Here is a 15,222-nt window from a genome sequence, read left to right as displayed (position 1 = left end):
TTAGAGAAGTTTATCTCATTAGTACTAATGTCAGGATCTGATCAAAATGTGTAAGATTTTCTACATGAAGTTGAGAAATAGTACTGCAAATTAAACTAAGTTGATATAATTAGTACTATATTATGATCAAAGGATAGATCCATTGCATTTCTAAGGGCATTATTAAATTAAAAGAGGAATCATGACCAGCAGATCATCATGAGAACCAGTTACTTGGCTTATTTTTATTTTTATTTTAGTAAGGAAAGGTGTAGATGATATTTGCTATATATATATATATATATGTATATATGCATATCATGTATGAAGTTACATTAATACTTTCCTGGTAAGATTATCTTAATTAAGACTTTTGGGTTCATGTGGATTGGATGCAGACCGAGGCCTGTTGATCCCCTTTTTGGTTTTTGGGACTATCAATTTGAATGTTAAATCCTATATATATATATATATATATATAGTCCTAGCTAGGAATTTGGACCCAGATTTACATCTAACTAGCTAGGACGTTCTAAATTGATTAAGATTATTAAGTACGTACTACTCTATCAGGACCATTATTATAAAATGATGATCATACATATATGTAGGTGATCATCATGATCATGGTCTAGCTATATAGGGAATTATTAACTGAGAATTAAAGTTTTTTGTGAGATTATAAGGTCATGTTTAATTAATTCCCATTCTTATTCATTGCATGCATATAGGAGAATCAGTAGATATATATATATATATATATATATATATTAATATATATCTTTCAGCTTAATTCTTATTATAACTAAACAAAAAGTGTAAGGACAGTAGTTTTGAGCTATGATCACTACTTCTCTGATGCATGGATATGCATGCAGTGGTACTAGTACTACTAATTAAGCAAATGAAAAAAACATGAGCTGTATTTTTGGGTTGAGATGTATATATAGAGGAAATCCATCAGTCTTTATAAACTGCTTGATTTTATTCAGCATAATTAAGCAGCAGCAACCTTAAAATTGACAAGGAGTATATAGTACTGCTGCGCGCTCAGCTAGCATGCATGCGCGCACTTGAGGGTGCCAGATCAGTACGCTAGATGCTCGATCGAGAGTTGAGTACGTGCCATGATTGAATGGGCCGGATTAAAAAACGCGCTCGCACGCTCTCGCTTGTACCAAACAAATTAGCTGGCTGGTGGGAAAATGGGGCCTATATATGTTCTTCACAATTTCATCCATCCAATTATCCTCGACGTGGACTGGAGGGTTTGAAATTTGAGCAGCATACAGCTAGCTAGCTAGGCAAACTTCTTAATTAGACATGAGAAGACCCTTTAATCATTTGCAGAAAAAGAGATCAGATATTGCTAATAAATCAAATTAACAAACGATTTTGAAGTGGCAGAACTCTGATCTAAAATGGTACACTACATGCAAACCTAATGATGATCATCTGAGACGTTCAAGAAGCTGTAATTTGTGTTGCCAAACATCGCCTTAGTCTCTTTAATTTAGTACTGTGCGAGTTGGTTTATTTGAGCATATATATGCCTGATCACTAGCTTGTTTAAAATTGCTATGGACGCAACATCTAGAGATATAATATTACTGGCACTTGCATATATCGATCCCTTTTGCCAAAATTCTGAAGGAAGGTATAAGGGAAGTTGTGGGCATGCATGTTGATGTACTAGAACACATGATGACCCAGAAACCTATAATGATTGCTGCTTTCCTTTAAGCATAAAATGCTCATGAAGTGAATTAGGAGCTTATAACTATAGTGAAAAATGAAAGACAGCAAGTCATTCAAGGATCAATTAGATGTACCAATTATCTGCAATAATGGGGTATTTCCTCTCTCTCCTTCAACTCAGACCCACCAATTCCTTTTCCTTCATGATCTTTTTCAATATTCCTAGATCAGCCCCCACCGTTCATCATTTGTTTTGCTTTTGTTGGCACCATCCTTACTCTCTTTCAATTGTTTACTCCAATTAATAGATTGAGTAGAAGAAGAGTCATCAAAACGACTTTAAGCATGCATGTTAGCTGCACTTTAAAAAACTCAAAAGAGATCAGACAGAGATCAGAGTAACACATATTCATGCTCTACCTTGTGCAATTCGAAATTTAGAGCATAAACCATCATGATATTCCTATCTACTAGACGCGGGTCACTGGGTTGACCATATCTGATGAGGATTTTCTCCATTTCAAATAAAATACATGATAGTATCCTATTGTAAAATATGAATTATTTTGATCATTCATTTATCAACATAATGCAAAATAATTAAAATACTCAATCTTTTATGCTAAACTTCTCCGATACTTTAAGGAAAAAATCCTATGATTCGATAGTACCTATAAATTGTTTGATTCCAAAAAGATTCAAACCTTAAATCTTGAAAAGAGTGTACCATTGGACCAAGATCTTTACCACTTGAACTAACTTCTAGGTTATATAAATAGTAACCTAATTGAATTTCTTTACAATTAGGTTGATACAATTATGAATAGTAACTAATTGTATCAACTCTGTGATGGGTACCAAGATTCCATTCCTGCGAGTTCATATCACTCTACCCAGTAACTTTAAAATATTTGAATAATTTGAGTCACTGTCATCAAAGTTGAATAATTTACGGATCACAAATCGCGAGTTCTCCTTATTAATAAATAAACATACAATGCACTATGGTCGATGGTTTAGACCACTGGCATTTAGCCAAATTGTTCATCTTCAAAATTTTAAAAAAGATGAAATGATATGCATTAGAGTAGTCAAATAGTGAGAATTTCAAGTATGAGCTACATTATTTCCATGTCTTTCTTTATATTTGAAGATGCACTGTTCATCTTCAAAAAATGATATTTTATTCCAAAATATCATTTCACTCTCTGTTCATACAAGCCAAGTCTTTCTATAGACTTCCTTTTCATCTTTTTTTCTCCGTTTCTTTTTGGGAAACAACGTTTACATGTTGAACGAAAAGTGTGCTTGTTAAAGAGGAAAAAAATTAGTTGAAAATATTCACATATGGTTAATATAGTTATAAAATATGAAAATAAATTAAAAATATTATTATTAAAAAATTAATATTATATTATTATTTTGAAAAATACAACATAGAATTATTGATCAAATGGTTTTGTTACTTTTAGTTTTAACTAAATTATGAAGATAACTTTAATAAACCAGTAAAGGACTAAAGGGCGACTAACCGGCCGGTATGTCTAAATTAAAGAAACACAAGGCAGAGAACTGAGAAAATTTTGATAAAGGTCATCATGTATGGATTCCTACACAGCACTGTACTCGATGCTAAGTTATAACCATTAATTTGATGCCCGGAAATCACTATCTCTTTAGCGGAGAATTTCGACAAAAATTCCTTCCCATGATTCTGTCCTCTCTCTCTCTCTCTCCCCTCTACAGTGCACACCCACATCTATAAACTAAAGTTCAAAAGATTTTCCTAAGAGCCAAACACAGACCACTAGATACAGATTCCTGAATTTTCGTACTCCCATTCTTCCACTTTCTTGATCTCACAGATCATAATCTCTTTTTCAAGCAAACCAACTTCAAGGTCCGCCAGAGTCCAAACTTTACCATGCAGTTCTCGCCAACTCTTCTCATCCAAACCAGTTAAATAAATATATATCAGATAACCTTACCATTTTTGGATCAAAATGGGATCTGCGACATCTTCGATGGCTGCAAAATTCGCATTCTTTCCACCGGACCCGCCATCTTATAGCATTTATGTCGATGTGTCCACTGGGAAAACGAGGATGTCCGATGTTATTCATCAGAGGGAGGACGTGGACGTGTTGAAGCTGAGCACCAAGAGAGGAAATGAGATCGTTGCTATGTACGTAAAGAACCCGTCTGCATCTATGACTGTACTTTACTCTCATGGCAATGCTGCTGATCTTGGCCAGATGTATCACATTTTCACCGAGCTTAGCCTTCACCTAGGCGCTAATCTGATGGGGTCGGTTTTATTTATTTTTATTTTTGAACCCAAAAAGAAATCAATGTTTTGATATAGTATGGCATTTATTTTTCTTGGTTTTCCATTCAGTCAGAAACAGTATGATTTTTTGCGCGTTGCAGGTACGACTATTCTGGATATGGACAGTCGTCTGGAAAGGTAAATTCTCCCTATTCTCACCTCTAAGATGATCTCTGGATATTCTGAGTCAAAACCAGTGAGGTTGAGCACGTTTGATTAGCTCAACATGCCTTTGGTCAGAGGAAAGATAATACAAAGTTTCACTTTTTTAACATCTTGGAGCGTAGCCTATATGGGCATACCCCATTCAATTAATGCACAAAATATTCTGCGCGGATGTGAAAAAAAATCTCATCTTTACCTTGATTTGATAAAAAATGAAAAGAAACTGCATAAATGTGGGGGAGTTATGTTTCAAAATTAATGGGATGCCGATCCTTATATAGAAGAGCTTTAGATTGAAGTAGTGATATGGTAATTATGTTTTATGTTGAAGCTTTTGCTTTCTAGCCATTTTTACTCGGTTTCTTAACCAATTTAGATTAGGAGTTTAGGCAGAGTACTGAAATCTCGGTGCATCTGTACAAACTAGGCAAGTGAGCAGGACACATATGCGGACGTAGAGGCTGCTTATAAATGCCTTGAAGAGACCTATGGAGCGAAGGAGGAAGACATAATATTGTACGGCCAATCGGTTGGAAGTGGTCCAACTCTGGACTTGGCTGTCCGTTTGCCTCGATTGAGAGCTGTGATTCTTCACAGTCCGATCCTGTCTGGCCTGCGTGTCATGTACCCAGTTAAGCGAACATTCTGGTTTGACATATACAAGGTTTTGCCCCCACTTCTCACTTCCAAACTGTTGCTTTGCTCTTTTACATGAGATATTGTCTTTTATTAAAAGGGTTCCCTTTATTTCTGTTGCAGAACATTGATAAGATTCCACTAGTCAATTGCCCCGTTCTGGTAATTCATGTGAGTGTACCTTTTGTTTGATCCTTCCATTCCAGTTCGATCACACATTAAAGGTATCTTGAGCATGTTCATTTCTTCCGTGGCCTGATTACTTATCCGTTGTGCCTATATTGCACAAAGGCTACATTTCACTCTGGACAAATAAACGTATTTAAAACTTCTTGCCTTTTCATAGATGAAAATTAGATAAGTTCCTGTGGATTAATATATTTCCTGAAATGGGATCTACCTACGTAGATTTCAGTGTTTTTCCTGAAAGCAGTGTCCCTCGATCACAGGAATGGCTATGGACCATCCTGCCTGGTCCATGCTACAGGGGTATTTATAGAGGCTTTTTAAAGCCTATCATTCTTTGTTTCCAGATTCAATTTTTTTGGGATGTGACTCTGCATTGGCATGCGATGATAATTTTAGATGTTTATCATCTATGAAGTGACATGACATCGTGTGAATGGCTAGAAATCAACCACTTCATGCTGGTTAGTAAGACATTAATTCTTGGTAAACGTGACACCCAGTTTATGGCTTTAGCAACATAAAACTACTTGTTGTAGGACTCTGTACACCCGTGAATTTCCAAAATTCTATTATCTTGCCCGAAAATTTTGACATAAAAGAAACTAATCTAGTTATAGGGTTCCAGCAAGTGTTCGATTTGACACTGTTATTGGTAATTGAAGGGAACTGAAGATGAAGTAGTGGATTTCTCTCATGGTAAGCAGCTCTGGGAGCTTTGCAAGGAGAAGTATGAACCTTTGTGGCTTAAAGGAGGAAACCACTGCAACTTGGAACTCTATCCAGAGTACTTAAAGCATCTCAGGAAATTCATAACAGCGGTGGAGAAATTACCTCGTCTCCAACTCGAGTCTGGAGAAATTTCAGAACAATCAGAGAACTCATCGAGTGCCACGGAACAGAAGTCCAGAGAAAGCACAGACTATAGAGAGAAGTCTAGGCCTAGTATTGGGCAGAGAGAAAAATCAAGGCTGAGCACAGACAATAGGGAAAAATCAAGAACCAGCACAGACAAGAGGGAGAAGTCAAGAAGAAGCATGGATCGGTCTGGAAAGGCGAGGAACAGCACAGATCAGTCGGAGAGAGCAAGGAATAGCTTCGACCGGTCGGTTAAACTAACATAAGAAATTTCAATCCATCTTCCAAACTTTTTTGTTTTCACTACCTTGTTATTGCTGATTGGTTTGGCTATAAATGTGACTGACTTTTGAAACCAATTAATCATGGCAGCTTGGGAGACATGGTGAGATCAGTTGGATTATGCAATGTTGATTGTTTGAAGCAGACGGCTTTGGAGGCCTGAGGTCAAAGGATTCAATTCTACTGATTGTTGCTTTGTAAATTCTGTTACAGTTAAATGTTTGGTTGACTGGTTCAGAAGTTCAACTGATTATCATATGTAAAAGGTGAGAGACTTTCCAAGTGTTGATGTTGCTTAAAGGGCTAGTAGTAGTACTTGTTCTGGCACATGTAATTTGAACCTGTTTCAGATTTCATAAATTCTTTTAGAATAAAGTCTATGTTGGCAGAATGATTTCTATTACAAACAATAAATAAGGCCTTTTCATGTGCTACCAAAGACAAAAGTTGGACTTTAAGAACTGCTATATCATATTATAAAGAACTCAAATTTGCAGCTTAACCCAACATTGCCAACAGTTTGTAGACTGTTCCTGAAATTGAGTGCAAATAGTCTGTAAAGGTTGGTCAGATGCCAAATACTGTTAAGAACTGCTGCATTATCTTACTGAGAACTCCAGATTGCAGCAAACCAAGCAGTGCCAACAAGAAGTCAATGTTAGGTTTGGTTTTGATCCCATCCTTAAATTGTGCTCAACTTGATTGTACGAGGCTGCACGTTAAGAATCAATTCAAGACATGTTTTTTTGTTACATCTGCTCTCTAAAATTGATCTATTTTAGGGAGTGGGATTTTTTTTTTGGAATTTCTTCAAGATTTGTCTAAAATGGTTAGTTCAGGGAGCCAATAGGAAACTGGAGAGCTTATAAGTAGAAAAAACAAGGGGTACAGGTTTCATATAGATAAATTTCGCATAAGTTCTTTATAAAAAGTAAATTCTACTAAAAAAAATATATATATTTTTTTAAATTTTAAAGTGGAATTCACTTTTTTATAAAATGAACAGTACGTAATTTATCTATGGGAGATTTGTACAAATTATTTCTTTAAAAAAATTAAAAAAAACCATCACATCAACTGAAGCAATACTAAGTATATGATGTATTTCATTCTCCATTGTCATCATTAATTATATGATGTTAGTGACTTCAAGTTATTTTATATATTAATTACTTAAATACAGTGTCATTTAAAATGCTAATTTCTAGGTCAATTATATTATGGAGTGAAAGTTTGAAATTAATATTAAAGGTTTTATTTATAAAATTTAAAATATCGTTATCTTTCTTTTTCTAAAAAGAAAAGATAGAAGAATATAGTTATTATAATATTTGTCGAATAATATATTTTTAGAATAATATTAGATACAGTGAATATTTTATATTTATTATAAAAAAGAGTAAAATTTATTATTAAAAATTAATTTTATATATAAATCTTATATTTATTTATTTATTTTTAAATAATCAACTCATGCACACTAAATATCATTTCTCATATTTATATATATATATATATATGTAGAAAATTAATATTGAAAAGTTTCTAATTTTTCATATTAGCATATTTGACAGAAAATCATACAGATATAATGACTGAAAAAATGATTTTGTTTTTCTGCATTGTAAAGAAACAGGAAATGAAGCTGATATAGTGTATGCTGAAATGGCAGCATCCAGGCCTTACAATTCCACGCAAATGGCTCCAAAACACTGGCCTCAAGGCCCTCCACCCTCTTGCCGTTTCTAGAACCCTCTATCGTCCCCATCTTAAACCCCTCTCTAGGGTTTTGCTCCATTCTCACTCTTTCCCATCACAAAGATAAGAAGGAGCCCCAAAATCGATCTTCCTTCTCCAACGAACTTTCGCGAGGGGTAAATGGCTCCGGTGCTTAATAGAAGCTTGGCCACTGCTTCTCTTGCTTCCCTTTCCTCTGCATCTCCCATTTTAGTGAGAAACAGGAACGGGGTTTTAAATCTCAGAAGCTCTTTTTTGCCACAAAATGCTCCCAGAAAGGGATTATATTCTGCTGGGTTGAAGTGGAAGCTTGAGAGGAGGGATAATCGAATCGCGGTGCGGTGCGAGGCTGCGGTGGCCGAGAAAGAGGCTTCCGAGTCTTCTGGTGAAAAGTTTGAGTACCAAGCGGAGGTGGGTCTCTTTAGACTGCAATGAATTTTAGGCCTTTTGGGCTTTGGCTGAAGTGTTATCTCGCTTGTACTCTTGTTTGGATTCTGAGAGAATATGGGAGATGAAAGTTAAAGTTGGAATTTTGGCGACTGCAACTTAAACCAATTTGCTTACTGCTGCTTGGCAGCTCAAGTAATCTGTGCAAAAAACTGAGGCGGCGTACTGACCGGAATATCTGTTTTTCCCCGTATCTTTTGCGAAATATCATATTTAACAGAAAAAAAAAAAAAATGAAAGTAGTTGGAGAATTTGTGGGTTTTGTAGTAGTCTTCAACTCGAGAAATCGCCTATTCATTTTTGCCTTTTTTATGTGCTTTTGAGGCTTAAGTTTTTAATGAGTTTTGAATTAAAAGTTGATATATCAAAGCAAATTGCAGGTTAGTCGCCTATTGGATTTGATAGTTCATAGTTTGTACAGCCACAAGGAGGTGTTCCTTCGAGAGCTTGTGAGGTGAGCTAAGCACATGCTTTTTCCAAGTCGGACTTACTTCCGGTCATACATTCTGTACTGAAATACTGCTTTGGTTTCTGCTTGTACGACTTGCACACTAGTCTGTAGAGTCACGTACTCACTAGTTTATAGAGTCGAACTTAATCTGTGGGCTTTATTTGAGGAACGTATAGCTTATTTGGAAAGGCTACCTTTTGTGTTTCTCATCTGCTGAAACTGTATGTTTCCTATATGTAATTTTGGATTTGCACTTATCAGTATGCATGCTTCGGTCTTCTGTGAGTGGTCGTATTTTGTTTTCTCCTGTATGTTCACCTCGGTTCTACTCTTATGTTCCAGTAATGCAAGTGATGCTTTAGACAAGCTGAGATTCTTAAGTGTGACTGAACCCTCGCTGCTTGGGGATGCTGGTGAACTAGAGATACGTATCAAACCTGATCCAGACAATGGAACAATCACCATAACGTATGTGAAGCTAAATTGTAGTCCAATCTTTTCCTGGACAACTTTTGAGTTGTTTGAGATGCAATTCCCTGAATTTGCAGGGACACTGGTATTGGAATGACCAAAGAAGAGCTTATTGACTGTCTTGGAACTATTGCACAGAGTGGTACTTCAAAGTTCTTAAAGGCTCTCAAGGTATTTCATACGCATTTGCATGTGAATTGCATTATTTGCACCGCTTTTTTCTGTGTGATTGTGTTTAATGCTCTCGAAGCTTACAGTCTCAGCCTTATTTGTTGTTAGGAAAATAATGATCTTGGGGCAGACAATAGTCTGATTGGTCAATTTGGTGTTGGGTTCTATTCTGCCTTTCTTGTTGCTGAGAAGGTGATTATCATAATTTTTTTGGTCTTCTTGCAATTTCCTTTTCCTGCTGCTTGAAGCTTAGGATGTGAATTTTTATCCTGGGTGGCCAGTAATTGGACTTAATTTGTATACATTATATACAATTAGGTTGTCGTGTCTACGAAGAGCCCAAAATCAGATAAGCAATATGTTTGGGAAGCTGCAGCCGATAGTAGCTCATATGTGATCAGGGAAGAAACTGAGACTGAAAATATTCTACGTCGTGGAACCCAAATCACACTCTATTTAAGGGTATGCAGCTATGCTTTATTTTCTAATGAGATTAGTTATGGAAAATGCTGCATGTGTGTGTCCTACTCTTGTTTGAATAGAAAAGAACACTAGTAAATGGAGCTACCTGAGATGTTAGATCTTGTCATTTATCTTGATGATTTCCTTGTTAAATCCCGTATCATTCATACTTATGTATAATGACATGGAATAGAAGTGTATATATCTGGTTGTTGGAAGCTTATTAGGAAAATAAAAAAAAAAACCAACATATTCTGCCATCCAGTGCCATGCAGCACAAATTAGAAATTGAAAATATTATTGGCATATTCTATTGAGTATTAGCTTCCAAAAAATTAAAAAATCCTCGTTCTGTTGTTTCATTTGCAGCCGGATGACAAGTATGAATTTGCAGACCCAGCTAGGATTCAGGGTTTGGTGAAGAATTACTCTCAGTTTGTTTCTTTCCCCATCTATACATGGCAAGAGAAATCGAGAACTGTTGAGGTGAGATGCCTTAAACTCGCCTCTCTTACGAGGGAGTTTGTTGGAGAAATTGATTCTTTTTTTGCATGCGCATGACATATTTATCTATTTAGTAAAACAATTGGCTACCTTTTTTTCTTGCATCTTTTACCATGTGTTAATGATCTTACCCATTGTTATAGGATTATTGGTTCCCAAAAATAGTTGTTACCCTTAAAACATTTCCTTCTGGTCATTGTGCCGAACAATCTTATTTTGTCTCATTATCTTGATTTCCTGATATGTTTCACTTATCCTCTTCACCAGTCAAGGTTAAGAAAAACCTAGTCTCTGATGGAATAAGGAAAATTTGTGTTATCCAGTCTTTACTAATTTGAAATTGCGCAGGTGGAAGAGGAGGAAGAACCCAAAGAAGGAGAAGAACCAAAGCCAGAGGTAATTAACATGGCATTCCTGATTTGGGCTTATTTGGGCATTTCACTTCTCTCTCTCAGCACGAATGAGTGTATTACTGTACTTTTGACCAGGGTGAGAAGAAAAAGAAGACTACTAAAACGGAGAAATACTGGGACTGGGAATTGGCCAATGAGACAAAGCCAATTTGGGTGAGTTTAGTGTCTGCTTTCCAAGTTTATGGTATATGGTATTGAGTGTCTTTGATGTGGCTTAATGGCTTGAATTTTGCGCAATCTCTTGTACATTTAGTTTCATATCCTCTAGCTTACATATTCTGGTCTGCTGTAGATGCGGAATCCAAAGGAAATCCAGAAGGATGAGTACCAAGAATTCTATAAAAAGACTTTTAATGAATTCTTGGACCCAGTTGCATACACCCACTTCACCACTGAGGTGTGTATATGTTTTCATTTATCTATGTATGGAATACCTGCAATTATGAATATAAATTGTAAATTTACTCTCAAAACTGTGCAGGGTGAGGTTGAGTTTAGAAGTGTCCTGTATATTCCTGGGATGGGTCCTCTTAACAATGAAGATGTAATTAATCCAAAAACAAAGAATATACGCTTGTATGTGAAGCGGGTATTTATCTCAGATGATTTTGATGGCGAGCTGGTAAGTTTTACCATATTGAATTAGACTCTATAACATTGCATATTGATGCTTGCTTGCTCTAATTTTTGGGTCACACAACTGAACTAAATTTTGGTGTTTGTTTTGCAGTTCCCACGCTACTTGAGCTTTGTGAAGGGTGTCGTGGATTCAGATGACCTTCCTCTCAATGTTTCTCGAGAGATACTTCAAGAAAGCAGAATTGTAAGACCGAATCTGTCAACACTTATGTAGTATGCTCCCAAAACAATATTCATAGATGTGCACAAGTGCACATTATGGTAAACTAGTTTTCAATTTGTGAGGATCCCTGTGTCCACAATCCAGGATTTAAAATTTTTTGGAATCTAGTTATTATTGCATGTTTCTTATCTCCATATGCTTGATACTTTCAGGTGCGAATAATGAGAAAGAGACTTGTCCGGAAAACATTTGACATGATTCAAGAGGTCTCAGAAAGTGAAAATAAAGAGGTCTATATCTATTAAACTTTTTGTTTCCTTTCTAGATTTCAATTGAGGCACATTTATGGACTGGCAAATTTAATCCCAGGACTACAAGAAATTGTGGGAGAATTTTGGCAGATTCCTAAAGTTAGGTTGCATTGAGGATTCCGGAAATCACAAGCGCATAACACCGTTGTTGCGATTTTACACTTCCAAAAGTGAAGAGGAGCTGAAAAGCTTGGATGATTATGTTGAAAACATGGGTGAAAAGCAAAATGCTATCTATTACTTGGCAACAGACAGCTTGAAAAGTGCCAAGAGTGCTCCTTTCTTGGAGAAGTTGATTCAAAAAGACATTGAGGTATGCATTCTATCGAGATTTTGGTTGGACTACAAGCTTATTTGCATGTCAAAAGTGCCAAGAGTGCTGGGGAATTTTTGCATGTAAAAACACTTATCACATTTGTATAGGAAAACTTATTTGTTATTATACCCTTTCTGGAATTACCATTCTCATTAATTGCATTTAACCAACCGGGCAACCATATGCTTCGACCCACATTAAACATTGGGCCATTCATTGAAAATAAAAGTACATTGAACCCATATAAAGTGTTACCATGAACTGATGTGGGTTATATATTTTAGGTTCTGTACTTGATTGAACCTATAGATGAAGTTGCCATCCAGAACCTGCAGACATACAAAGAAAAGAAATTTGTTGACATTAGCAAAGAAGACTTAGAGCTTGGTTAGTACTTCTGTTTTCCCATTTGTCACTGTTGACAGTACTTATTTTAACAGGTTCATTATGGTATCTCTTGTGATTTTGTTGTGCATCTTTCATGACTGTACTCTAGGTGATGAAGATGAGGTGAAAGAAAGGGAAACAAAACAAGAATATAATCTTGTCTGTGATTGGATAAAGCAACAGCTTGGTGATAAGGTAGCAAAAGTCCAAGTCTCAAAGCGACTAAGCTCCTCTCCCTGTGTGCTTGTTTCTGGAAAGTTTGGATGGTCTGCTAATATGGAAAGGTCAGTCGGGGGCTTTTAACATTCAAACTTTGTAATCAAGAGCTATGTTGGTGATTGTGCTTTATTCAATGAAGGTTTAAATGATTTGCTTTTGCACTGTTTTGTAGATTGATGAAGGCTCAGGCTCTTGGAGACACTTCAAGTTTGGAGTTCATGAGGGGAAGGAGAATATTGGAGATTAATCCAGATCATCCCATCATCAAAGATCTCAACGTGAGACAACTTGACTCTGCTAATTACACAATTCTGAACTGCTCTTGATACTGACCAACAGTACTCTGGCATTGGTATTCTACTTGCAGGCCGCATGCAAGAATGCACCTGACAGCACTGATGCCAAGAGAGCTGTTGACCTCTTGTATGATACAGCATTGATCTCCAGTGGATTCTCGGTAAGGCCCATCCAAAGATTTTTTTTTTTTTTTTTTTTTTTTTTTTTTTTTTCTCATAATATGGCTTGCATCAATTCACGTGGCTTGATAGTTTTTGAATTTCTCCCTTCAATGATGCAGCCTGACAGCCCAGCCGACTTGGGAAATAAGATCTATGAGATGATGGCAATGGCCCTTGGAGGAAGATGGGGCAGATTAGAAGAGGGAGTGGCAGATGCACCCCAAGATGATGCTGCAGAATCCAGTGTGGCAAATGGCGAAACTTCCGAAACACAAGTGGTTGAACCATCTGAAGTGAGGACAGAGAATGATCCTTGGAGTGATTAAACGTCATATTTTGGAAATATTTCATTATTGTTTAGAAAATAATGCATGGGAAGAGGATTGGAAAGAACTTTTTTTTTTTTTTTTGGGGGGTGGGGGGGGGGGGGAGGAGGAGGTGGTGTAAGAGAGTATACTGATCACCTTGTGGAAAAGAGAGTTTTGCTGGTGGTGGTTCGTGTAAGTTTTACAAATGGGTTCCTACCAGTTGGTTCTGGTAGGGAGTTGAAGGTCCGCTGTTGGGAAAGGCTAGCACGACAACAGTTCTTTTGGTGCCCCACCTTTCATTTGCATTCCATTGACATAGACTCTGGTATGTAAGATGAAAAATAACTTCACTTTTTATGTTTTGTGGCCGAAAGTTACCACTTCGAACCACTCAAATGGAAAAAATTTAGACTTGGTTGAACGAAAAGAACGAATTTTTAAACCCTCCTGAAGTCGCGATTGTTCTAGTTTCCTCAGAATGCACATTTACAACTAAGAAAAGAAGATGAAAGGTAAGATAGGGAAGTGATAGGCTGCTTTCTTGTGGTAGGACTGTTCATCTTTGACGTTGATGATGCTGAGAGATGGCAATCAAAACAAAGTGTATCGGTCCTGATGGTTGTGTTCAACGTCACCTTAATGCAACTAAATCAGGAAACGCTAGCAATAGGGTCGGCCTCCTTTCCTTTGCCTTCCTGCGTTTTCAACGTTTTGCTTTTGTGTCATAATAGGCTACCTGCTTGTTGCAGTATATAATTTTAGAAGCAGCAGCATTTAGGGAGTCTTGTTCCCTTTGATTCATGTTATCTAGGGATGAAGTGAGTAAAATATCTAGAAAAAAACCTGCACCACTGAAGGAAAAGGAAAGGGTGTTTGGGATATTTGTGTTTTTTCCTGTTTTTATCACTGAGAATGGTCATCACAGCATGTGAAGAAGCAATCATCTGAAATGTTTTTTCCTTTTCAGTTTGTGGTTCTTTTCAACTAAGAGAGAGCAGTTGCCAAGGGGAGAGAGACAAGTATGCAACTGTAATTTGGCATATACATCTTCAACATAAAAAATTGAGAACTGTTATATATACAAAGAAATTATATAAAAATAAATTTAAAAATTAATATGATTTTAAGAGATCTGTTAGATCTATTTTATAATAAAAATAATTTTACAATATGACGTATTATATTAAATTATATTAATTTGTATATTTATTTATAAGTAGTCTTTTTGTATTTAAAGTATTTTTTTTAATAAGTAAAATATATATTCAAAATTAGTTTGAGTTGAATCAAAATGAATACGTAGTTATCAATATACCAAAAGGTGAAATTAGATATGATTTGAAGGAAATATGTAACACTTAAAAATGAATTTAGTAAATTATAATCCACATGACGTGTTTATACCTCAATGAAATATAAAATGAATCAATTGATATTATTTGATATTATTAGACATATAATGGAGAATTATTATTTCATCAAGCTATTTATAATGAAAAATATTTTAGCTATAAAATAATTTTATAAAAGTAAATTTACAAATAGACGGATTTTAATATAATATTTTAGAATAATTAAATAAAATTAAAATTATTAAAGTGTCACAAGTATATTAATTAATTTAAAATAAAT

At 35.8% G+C, this 15,222-nt stretch overlaps 2 protein-coding genes across 3 annotated transcripts; both read left to right on the top strand.

Moving 5' to 3' along the window:
• Nucleotides 1-3,289: 3,289 nt before the first annotated feature.
• Nucleotides 3,290-7,890, top strand: LOC122310516 (alpha/beta hydrolase domain-containing protein 17C-like). Of its 2 annotated transcripts, XR_006242633.1 has the most exons (7): nt 3,290-3,985; nt 4,108-4,144; nt 4,599-4,835; nt 4,931-4,978; nt 5,659-6,098; nt 6,224-6,399; nt 7,764-7,890. XR_006242633.1 is itself a non-coding variant. In XM_043124432.1 (6 exons), exons 1-6 carry the CDS (start codon nt 3,681-3,683, stop codon nt 6,294-6,296), a joined length of 1,140 nt encoding a protein of 379 aa, XP_042980366.1. In that variant the 5' UTR covers nt 3,290-3,680; the 3' UTR covers nt 6,297-6,524. The 2 variants fall into 2 exon arrangements, 1 of the variants encoding a protein (XP_042980366.1); XM_043124432.1 differs by lacking the exon at nt 7,764-7,890 and having other exon boundaries at nt 6,224-6,524.
• On the top strand, nt 7,870-14,032 carry LOC122310515 (heat shock protein 90-5, chloroplastic). Its single transcript, XM_043124431.1, has 19 exons — nt 7,870-8,281; nt 8,698-8,771; nt 9,111-9,236; nt 9,317-9,410; nt 9,519-9,602; nt 9,729-9,872; nt 10,242-10,358; nt 10,725-10,772; nt 10,865-10,942; nt 11,082-11,186; nt 11,271-11,411; nt 11,520-11,612; nt 11,804-11,881; nt 11,961-12,215; nt 12,503-12,605; nt 12,715-12,889; nt 12,997-13,102; nt 13,192-13,281; nt 13,402-14,032. The coding sequence occupies exons 1-19, from the start codon at nt 8,012-8,014 to the stop codon at nt 13,606-13,608; spliced, it is 2,388 nt and encodes a 795-aa protein (XP_042980365.1). The 5' UTR covers nt 7,870-8,011; the 3' UTR covers nt 13,609-14,032.
• The last annotated feature ends 1,190 nt before the right edge of the window (nt 14,033-15,222 follow it).

The sequence above is a fragment of the Carya illinoinensis genome, chromosome 5, assembly GCF_018687715.1.
Source record: "Carya illinoinensis cultivar Pawnee chromosome 5, C.illinoinensisPawnee_v1, whole genome shotgun sequence".
Lineage (NCBI taxonomy): Eukaryota > Viridiplantae > Streptophyta > Magnoliopsida > Fagales > Juglandaceae > Carya > Carya illinoinensis.
This window is presented reverse-complemented; position numbering and strand designations above follow the sequence as displayed.

Coding starts and splice junctions, on each gene's coding strand:
- LOC122310516 (XM_043124432.1), top strand. CDS start 3,681: ATGGGATCTGCGACATCTTCGATGGCTGCAAAATTCGCATTCTTTCCA. Junction 4,145..4,598: donor ATGGACAGTCGTCTGGAAAG/GTAAATTCTCCC, acceptor TGTACAAACTAG/GCAAGTGAGCAGGACACATA. Junction 6,099..6,223: donor GCAAGGAATAGCTTCGACCG/GTCGGTTAAACT, acceptor TAATCATGGCAG/CTTGGGAGACATGGTGAGAT.
- LOC122310515 (XM_043124431.1), top strand. CDS start 8,012: ATGGCTCCGGTGCTTAATAGAAGCTTGGCCACTGCTTCTCTTGCTTCC. Junction 9,237..9,316: donor AATGGAACAATCACCATAAC/GTATGTGAAGCT, acceptor CTGAATTTGCAG/GGACACTGGTATTGGAATGA. Junction 12,216..12,502: donor TGATTCAAAAAGACATTGAG/GTATGCATTCTA, acceptor TATATATTTTAG/GTTCTGTACTTGATTGAACC.